At 34.9% G+C, this 9832-nt stretch overlaps 2 protein-coding genes across 3 annotated transcripts; both read right to left on the bottom strand.

The window, feature by feature from the left end:
* Positions 1–493: 493 nt before the first annotated feature.
* LOC111479443 (ribonuclease H2 subunit A) lies at positions 494–4363 on the bottom strand. Its single transcript, XM_023124119.1, has 8 exons — positions 4109–4363; positions 3915–3986; positions 3686–3809; positions 3429–3516; positions 2824–2961; positions 2660–2747; positions 2440–2560; positions 494–822 (listed from the first exon to the last, which is right to left on the bottom strand). The coding sequence occupies exons 1-8, from the start codon at positions 4191–4193 to the stop codon at positions 645–647; spliced, it is 894 nt and encodes a 297-aa protein (XP_022979887.1). The 5' UTR covers positions 4194–4363; the 3' UTR covers positions 494–644.
* Positions 4364–4998: 635 nt separating this feature from the next.
* LOC111479507 (eukaryotic translation initiation factor 1A) lies at positions 4999–7663 on the bottom strand. 2 transcript variants are annotated; one of them, XM_023124208.1, is made up of 2 exons: positions 7521–7663; positions 4999–5618 (listed from the first exon to the last, which is right to left on the bottom strand). In XM_023124208.1, the coding sequence occupies exon 2, from the start codon at positions 5611–5613 to the stop codon at positions 5176–5178; it is 438 nt and encodes a 145-aa protein (XP_022979976.1). In that variant the 5' UTR covers positions 5614–5618; positions 7521–7663; the 3' UTR covers positions 4999–5175. The 2 variants fall into 2 exon arrangements, with proteins under 2 accessions (XP_022979976.1, XP_022979975.1); XM_023124207.1 differs by having other exon boundaries at positions 5005–5623.
* Positions 7664–9832: the final 2169 nt, after the last annotated feature.

Raw genomic sequence — 9832 nt, 5'->3', positions numbered from 1 at the left:
TAGGTTATTTTCTTTAATATCTTAATTGAATTTTTACAATATTATTTTTATGAAAGAAACATATTGTAAAATATATTTTTATTCAGATGAAAATTAATTAATTTTCGGGAGTTGTATCATGTAAAATTTTAAATGGATAATTATATCAATTTATATTTTAAACTTTGTTAAGTGAATTAATTTAGTGTTTCTATTAATAATTTTAAATTATTTTTACTTGATTCTACAAATTCAATTCATAATCACATCAATTAGGATCAATTCATAATCACATAAATAAATAAAATGGATCGAAATCATATTGTAACAATGAAAAGACCATAAAAACTTTAAAAGGAACTTGACCAACTTTTGGAAGGGTGAGAGATCTAAGAACACTTCTCAAAATGTATATAAACAAGAAGGTTTCAAGAATTCCAAAACAATGAACAGCACCTCAAAATACATAGAACACACTTCGAAACTAAGTATTAGACATTGAAATGGCTATGGAGGAAGAAGTTATGAACATTTTTGGAAGCACAATACCTAGTTATCTATAACTACGTTAGTACACAGCCAAACCAGATACAGCACTTATCACCTATTGAATTGATTATCAAAAAAGAGGAGGATGGTCGAAACAATAGAATGAAATTGAACTCTCAGAAGTGAGTGAGTTGTTCAAGTTTTCTAGCCTGGAAAAATTTGCACCGTCCTTTCGCATTTGATTCAATTTCTTCACTCTTTCTCTTGGATGTGGTGATACCAACATTGCTTAGTCTTAATTGTTTCTTACCACTCCCACCCGTTGCCCCATCTTCATCCACTTTGTCCGACTCCCTGGACATCAAGCACATAGAAAAAACAAAACTTACATCATAGTGATTCCATAATCAAAACAACTTCCATAACAACTTTGAAGTTTGTGAGTCAGTGTCAAGGAAGTATGAGAAGTTTCCGCATCTAATTTTGTGAAATCTCACGTCGGTTGGGGAGGAGAACGAAACACCCTTTATAAGGGTGTGAAAATCTCTCCATAGCATACGCGTTTTAAAAACCTTGTGGAGAAACTCGAAAAGTAAAGTGCAAAGAGGGCAATATCTGCTAGCAATGGGCTTGAGCCGTTACAGATGGTATCATAGCCAAACACCGGGCGATGTGTTAGTGAGGAGGCTGAGCTCCGAAGGGGGGTGGACATGAGGCAATGTGCCAGCAAGGACGCTGGCCCCCAAATAGGGGTGGATTTGGTGGGGGTCCAACATTGATTGGAGAAAGGAACGGGTGCCAGCGAGGACGCTAGGCCCCAAAGGAGGTAGATTGTGAGATCCCACATCGGTTGGGGAGGAAAACGAAACACTCTTTATAAGGGTGTGGAAACCTCTCCCTAGCAAATGCATTTTATAAACCTTGAGGGAAAGCCTGAAAGATAAAGCCCAAAGAAGACAAAGCGGTGTGCTTGGCAATTATGAATTATCAGCTCATATGTAAACAAATGGATCATATTATGCTTATTTGATGATTTATGAGAAGCTAAATTGATGAACAGAAACTAGGCATAGCCATCCCAGGTTGGCCAAGCGGCAAAGGATTTTGAAGAATGGGTTCAAATTGTATGGAGGTCATGGTCACTTACCTAGACTACTACAATCTTGTGAGTTTCTTGACAACTAAATGTTGTAGGGTTTTGCCTGTGAGATTAGAGTCTAAACACTCACTAATGTTAAAAAAAAAAAAAAAACACTGAACGTGGGTGTATCAAGAAGTAGACTCGAAGAATGAACCGAAACTATTTGGATATCTAACTATTGTACAATAAAAGTGGGATGCACCAAACAAAACTATAGTCTAGAATAAGGGTAGAATCATTCATTTTCAGTGAACAAATCAAGTTCTAATTTAGAATGGGAAAGAACCGATCATCCAAGTACATCAGAGCAGGATGATGATCCAGCAAAAAATGCGAAGTGCCTTACATCAATAAACAATTGCCATCATTAATTACTAAATACCATATGATATTCAAAATTGTTTTTAAGACTGCTTTCATTAAATCAATCCCATCTTTCATTAAATCAATCCCACCACCAATAACAAACGCACTTTAAGCAACATACCTATTCCTATAGGGATAATGAGCTAAAAGAAAATGTAAAGCACTTTAAATAACAAAGCCTGTCCTTTCTATACCGTGGAGAACATAAAAGAAAATGTATAGCACTTTAAACAACAAAGCCTGTCCTTTCTATACCGTGGAGAACATAAAAGAAAATGTATAGCACTTTAAACAACAAAGCCTGTCCTTTCTATACCGTGGAGAACATAAAAGAAAATGTATAGCACTTTAAACAACAAAGCCTGTCCTTTTTATACCGTGGAGAACATAAAAGAAACGTATAAGGCATAATGAGCTAATTCTGCAAAGAGCTATAATACTTGCAAGGCAGAGTAAAAACTAACCATGATACTTCAACAATGTCTTTGAAATATGAAGTGCAGGTACCCCAACTGAAGCGGACCAATGAGGGGAACCCAAATACCGAGTGCTTGTGATCTTCTAACCAACATTTAGTTGTTGGATCTACATAGATCAAATCATAAGAGCACTATTGATTTCACCCAGTGCAGTGAAAACGTGATTATAGTATGCTGCAAAAAATATTTAGAGGATGAAATTGACCTCCAGGGTATCCAGAACCAAAGTTTCTATGCATGTTTTCAGCTGTTTCCTCCAATGCCCAATCCCGCAACACACGATCTCTTGTCACCTACAGGTCAAAATGATGAATTTAAGTGTGGGAAACGATTGGAATGCCAGATCTTAAAAGGACGCATTAGCATTACCTTTGCGACTATGCTTGCCCCACTGACAACAGGATATAAACTATCAGCTTTCTTTGAAACTACAAATTTTACATTGGGAAATTTTTCAGATAACTTGATTCTGTACTTCTCAGGATCTCCAACAGTATCCACATAAACCTGAAAATAAATAGAAGTGATTGATCTAACATTGTTCTTGGGGCAGAACAAATCTGCAAATGACTTCAAATCATCAATTGATAACAAAAAAGTTTGAAGGCAATGGAAGATGAGATATGCTGAATGGGGATTTTCTTTCCCTCTATCTTATGGACCTGAATAAATCATGAATATAACTTTCCAAAAGTTAATTTTTACAGATTTTCCTCATAAAGAACATGTCGCATCCTGCTAACTCTCATGAACGAATATACAAAGGCATACAAAAAATAATTGGAAGTTACCAAAGGCTATTCAATCTTCTCAAGTTGTTGCCTCTACTTTCTTTGTTGAGAGAGTGCATTCTTAAGAATTCTATTTCTTTTCATCAATCAATGACAATTTCGTTTCTTGTTGAAAGAATTACTATTAAAATACTAAAATCACATAACTGACTTATGAATGCAAGAAACCAGGGAGAGAGTTACCTCAGTTAAAAGAACTCCCATGCCTAGAACCTTGGTAACCAGACCCATTGCAGAGTCATGTGATATTTCATTTAGGTTTATCTTTACTCTGTTGAACAATAAAAACAAAAAATTCAGAACAAAACCCAGGCGTGAAAGTTCTCATATGATACATTATGTTGGACTAAACATTTTGCCTTCCGTTGTTAAAGCACCATTATCCGTTAGCTTAGAGTGTTTGTGCAAATGAAAGAATTTAGAAACCACCAAATACTGACTTATTTAGCATTTTGGATGAAAGTTCCCGAGGATCTATGACATCAACAGCCCATCCAATTGACTCATTAGCCTTCAAACCTTCAAACAATTCCTCCCTCTTCTCTTCCTTCAATGTTTTTGAGTCTAGATGCAAAACAAAACATCAAAAATTGGAAGAAAAGTAAACGAAACTGAAAAATTATGAAAAACACTTAAAATAAAATCGGTAGAAGTTTAGAAAAGCTAAACCAGCAAAATTCAAAGACGAAAGTTCTTTCAAATAGGAACGAGTGCAGTACAAGCATCCATACACCATTGGCCCTGAGATCAAATGCAGTAATATTTCAAAAAAAAAATACACAAAATCATATCCCAAAAATAAGATAATCCAAGCGGTGTTAAAGATGCAGAAATGGAAGAAAGCGAATAGGAAAATAGAAAACCTAAAACAGGGCCTCGACCAGCTTCATCGATGCCCATTACACAAGGCTTCGATGCCCATTTCGGGAGTGGATCTTGCGAAGACATTGCTGAGTTCTTCTCACTACGTCAGTTTACTACCAAATCTCACTTCCCCTCTTGAGCGTTTTCGATTGTGTGTTCCTTTTAGGTCGATTCCCGCCATGGAAGCTTTTATCTGATACCTTTCACGGCTTCCCGCTTAATCGCCCCTAATTCTTTACGCATTTTTTACAAATTTCTAATATAAATTTTAAAATGTTTTAGAGAAAATTACCTCTTCCATCCTTAAATTTACAATTTAAAAATTGTTTACAATATACTTTTTTATTATAATTTTTTAAGTTTAGTTTTAAATTATTACGGAGAGGTAAAAAATAGTATTCTGTAAATTTCATTTTTAAATAAATAAAAAAAATGGCATATTATAGTATTTGGTAAACTAAGACACTAAATTAGAGTAAATTAGATAATAATGACTCGTGTGACATATATTTTAATTATTTTACTTGGACATTAAAATTACATTGTATTACAAAATTAATCAATTAAATTATACTCAAATTAGACGATAATATGATCTAATAATTATATTGTACTACAATCTTAACCAATTGAGTTATACTCCAATTAAACGATAATATTATATAGTACTATAATTTTAATCAATTAGTCGTGTACTGCATCTTAATCAATATGAGTTATATAAAAATTAGATATAAAAATTAGATGATAATATAATCTATTTTGACATTATTTTCTTCAAATTTGAAACAAATTGTTATAGTAAACCCTTGCAGTTCACGAACATGTGCATCTGAATTCTTTGATAAAACTCAAGCAGCAAGCAAGCAAAGCAAAGGAAAGGAAAATGGAAGGCAAGTTTAAATAGGCACACGTGTGTGTATATATCAATATTAGATTTTTAAGGCAATAAATACCAATTCACCAGCAGAACAACAGAAGAGTGCACAACAACAGTGGAGCAAATCGATATAACGAACCATCCACACCATTCTAAACTCCAAATGTAAAGAGGTTACTAATAAATCTATATCTTATCGATATCTTCATCCTCGAACTCGAGATAGTCATCGGCCCCACCATCATCCTCATCATCGATACCACCAGCAATACCCTCGTTGAGACGTGTGCTCTCAGGAAGTTCACCGTATGCCTTCAAAAGCCTTGCTTCATCGGGCATATACTTGAGGATGACATCAGCTTTGTCATCCTGGTAGTCGCGAAGACCCACAAGTATTATATCACCAGCTGCAATCCAAACCTTTTTGTGCATCTTCCCTCGGATATGGCAAAGACGCTTTGTTCCGTCGATGCACATCGCCTCACACCGACCATTCCCTAACATTCTGAGAACCTGAGCATACTCCTGACCATCTTCCTTGAAAACAAGCTCACGCTTCTCATCATCTGCTTCGTTCTTTCCTCTCTTCCTGTTCTTTCCTCCCTTTCCCTTGTTCTTCGGCATGTTTACTGTTCTGTGTTACATTTGAAATGCAATGAGTTAGTTGCAATACCACCAACACACAGTCATCACAACCTCATAGACTCATATTTCAAGCCATCAAGTACATATAATGTAGAACTCCAACTTTTCACTCGATATAATTAGAATTTAGATTAGTCTAACTACTTAACTTCTGTCTAGTTAAACAAAACACAAAGAAAGAAAATAAATTACAAAACAATTGCCCTAAACGTTAAAACAGCGCATACAAGAACAGAACAGCCACGTATTTATCATTTCCAGTTGGTAATGCTAGACACAAGCCATTTTTCACTGTATGCTATATTATCTGCTAAACATGATATTATCTTTCACCAATCGATCCAATATTATCTGCTAAACATGATATTTTCAGCTTGTCTGTGGTGGAACATAAACCGACAAAAAGATAAAAGAAATCAAAATGAAACTACTTGACAGACTCACAGTGAATATGATATTAACCTAACCAAATATCAGAAATGAATAATCAAGTGCTTCAGAAACAGTGTTTCCTCGCATTTACTAAAGAGAAGGTGAAGCAAACGCCAGTTAGAATCAACATAAAAAAACCGGATTCAAACCCTAAGTTACCCTTTCTTTTGTATACTGAAAGGGTATGGTTGGTCCAAAAGCATGAACTAGAGATTCAACAAATCTATTCTTGAATTAAACAAATTCATCTCTCTTCCCAGTGTCTTTCTAATCAAGCAATTCAAATATTTTACCTCAACCACCAAAAGCAACCCACAGTATCTTCCTTTCTTTTGTTGATCTGTTCATCCAACCATTCTAGCTCCTATTATTTTCTAAACCTCGAGGTAACTATCAAGGTATCACTTTTCCTTTTTTCTAAGCCTCATGTGGTATTGCTCTAATTAATTGATGATTCCGACAAATATTCGTCTGTTGCTAGTTTGGATAATTGATATTCATGATTAGAGCGATTTGAAGAAGGAAAAACAGGTTAGGCACTTTGACGAGATTTACCTTGGGGAAACAGCCAAGATTATCACTTTTTCCCTTTTCTAAGTCCCGTGTGATGTTCCTATAATGGACTAACAATTCCCACAAACATTAGTCCATTACTAGCTTGGATATTTGATATTCATGACTTGAGTAATTAGAAGAAAGAAAAGTTGATTAGTTGCTTTGATGAGATATGTTTTCTTCCCTAAAATTGATCAAATTAACAGCTGTAAAAGGATCGGTACCCTCAATGCCTAGCTACCACAACTCAAGAGGCGCAGACCAGAGCAATATTCATAATATTCCACACATCACATATGTCAATATCATAAATACGTGATCATCAAGATTCGCCATATAAAGTACATAATTAAGATAAAAGTGCTCTTGAACAAAGGATTCATTCCAGCCGCTAAAACAGCAGAGAGGATATAAGTTTTCTAACATGGGCTGCAAAGAGTCATCTAACAATTTAAATGTTCAATACATATTTTCAAACTGGGGCATCATCTCTCATGATCATGATTACTAAGATGAATCCTTGGCCCGTCCAACAATATTTTCACTTCTTATTTCTAGTCTTTTGCTTCGTACTTTGAAATAAGAGAGAATCATAAGCGTTCTTTTTTCTTTTCCTTCTCCAAAATCATTAATTCCCATAATTTACATCATATAAGAAACGAGATGCACAAATTGAGGGTCAACACGGTACTATAAACGATCAGAATCTAGAAATGAAAAGGCATCCCTCTAATCTCCATATTTAGGAAGATTTGAATCGTGCTGAACAAAAGGCAGATCATTCCAATCAAAATCACAAAAAGAACGCAGTCCTGATACAAGAGATTCAGTCGGAGGAAAGAAAAAGATCTTCAAAGCGACAAAAAAACATCAAAAAAAAGCACAAGAAAATTACATACCGAGGCGATCAGGAACTTGCCAAGCCAAGAATCGAGCTAGAGAGACGGTGGAAATGAGGGAGAGAGAAAGAGAGAAAACCCTAGCCCCTTCTACAAATAGGGATAATCGTGATAGAGGAGAGGAATTGGGGTGAGCAAACCGACCGGACCGACTGCAGTCGATCGGTTTTTATATATATTCAGTCGGGTCGGTTCGGATTTGTACATAGAAAACCGACCCGACCGAATACTTTTCTAAAAAAATAAAAATAATTAAAAATAAAAGAAACCACGGATTAAAATTACCATTTTAGCCTCTTCGCTAAATTTTTTCCATTACTACAATAACATTTTATTATTATTAATGTTGACAAGAAAAATTACCATGGAAAATAATAAATACAATAAAAAAAAATTACACCTTTAATTCGGGATAGGTATTATTTTAGTTCATGAATAACGTCCCTAATTTTTATTATTAAAATAAACTTGTCACTGCACGTCTAACATATCTAATATGTGTGAAATTTATTTGAAAATATTCACACGAAAACAATACCATAAATTTAGACGTTTACAAATTTTTATTTCAAATAAAAATAACATCAATGGAATAGCGAATACGAAATAACAATAATTTTAAAATAATGAAAACACATATTTGAGCGCTCGTTTTGAGATAATGTCGCATGCATAGACTTAACTGCAACAACAACTTGGATGCAATCCTAACCAAAATAAATAAAATAAATAAATTATTTTTGTCATTTAATTTCTATTGCAATTCTATCAACGAAACCTTAATTTTCATTGCATTGCAGGTCTTAAAATCATTACGAGATAAAATTAAAATTAAAATTAATCAGAGTCATAATGTTATTTGATTTTTAAGAGGAATGAGACAAGTTTGCTTTAAAAATAGCCGATAGTCTATTAAATCTTATTGACATGTAACTCAACGCACATAGTTTATGGATGGACCCGAAATTATTATTAATTTTAAAATATACCTTATGATACCATTATATACCCATATATTTAATTAATATTATAATTTTTTTTATGGTTTTTCAAAATAGCGTTTAAATTGAATGGTATATTTTAATTAGATTTTTGAAAATAAAATTTGAACCAACCTTGTAAAAAAAATAAAAATTAGTTGGATTGAGTTGAGTTGAATGGGTGGGTGATTGAATCTAAAAATATCCCGATCCAATACATTGAATCTAAAACTTTTGGGTTCGGTTACAATTTCCTGAATTTCCCGCCAATTTGAAGCCCAACGGTCACTGAATTCCTATTCCTTTTAGAATTCCAAAACTAATCCATAAATCTTTCTTTGTGCACAGAAGCATCTTCGTTTCGAAGAATTTGAGTTCAAGAAAATCCCAAATCCATTCTAAAATCCTTCGATTATGGAGTACAATCGCTATTTGTCTTCTTCCTCTGCTCCACATCAGATGCACCAGTTTGATGAATCATGGATCTCTGCGATGTTTGAAGCGGCGGAGATCACAATGCCGCGGGGAAATAAATATTTAGCAGAATCAGTTGATTGATAATAATGATGGTTTTAGCTGACCGGTGATTGCAATTTTTCTTCGATCCTCCGTCGTCTCTGCATCTCGATCAAATACTGCAGTTTCATGACTCATGTCTCTCTTTGTATTTTTCTGACGACGATGCACCGTTTGAGCCGCCGGAGATGAATATTCCACAGAATCAGTCGATTGAGATTAATCATGGTTTTAGTCTCCATGTCGATTGTCAGTTGCCTTCTTCCTCTGTTCCTCCTCCGTCGCTTCCACATCTCGATCAGAATCCGAACCTAGCGATGCCTTCAAAATCAAATGATGCAGTTTGATGAACCGTGGATCTCTACGGCTTTTGAGGCGGTGGCGATCGCCGGAGATGAATATCCAGCAGGATCAATCGATTGAGAATAATCAAGGTTTTAGCCTCACGGGCGAATCCAAAACAGAGGTGGAGATTGCTCTCGATAATTATCTTAAGATATATTCAGCAGTCGATGATCCTTTTATCATATCGTGAAGGTTATGATTTTGAATCTAATTATGCCGATCCATTGTCCATCGAACTTGTCGCTAATTCGAGCTCTAAGACAGAGTTCAATCTCTCAAATTACAATCCAGCTTCGATGACAAAATTTTCACAGTTCAATCACTTAAATATCGAAGATATTGAGATTCAATTGCAGAACTTATCTACTCCGTCTCCGGCACCAGTCTATAATAATTTGTCTGACATTGTAAACTCGATGAAGAGTTTACCGCCAAAAGAATCACCACCGCTGCCTCTGCCGCCGCCGCCCA

Source organism: Cucurbita maxima, unplaced genomic scaffold, assembly GCF_002738345.1.
Source record: "Cucurbita maxima cultivar Rimu unplaced genomic scaffold, Cmax_1.0 Cma_Scf00005, whole genome shotgun sequence".
Lineage (NCBI taxonomy): Eukaryota > Viridiplantae > Streptophyta > Magnoliopsida > Cucurbitales > Cucurbitaceae > Cucurbita > Cucurbita maxima.
Note: the sequence above shows the minus strand (reverse complement) of the source record. Positions and strands in the feature narration are given on the sequence as shown.

Coding starts and splice junctions, on each gene's coding strand:
- LOC111479443 (XM_023124119.1), bottom strand. CDS start 4,193: ATGTCTTCGCAAGATCCACTCCCGAAATGGGCATCGAAGCCTTGTGTA. Junction 3,987..4,108: donor TGGTCGAGGCCCTGTTTTAG/GTTTTCTATTTT, acceptor ATTTGATCTCAG/GGCCAATGGTGTATGGATGC. Junction 2,561..2,659: donor TGGTTCTGGATACCCTGGAG/GTCAATTTCATC, acceptor TGATCTATGTAG/ATCCAACAACTAAATGTTGG.
- LOC111479507 (XM_023124208.1), bottom strand. CDS start 5,613: ATGCCGAAGAACAAGGGAAAGGGAGGAAAGAACAGGAAGAGAGGAAAG.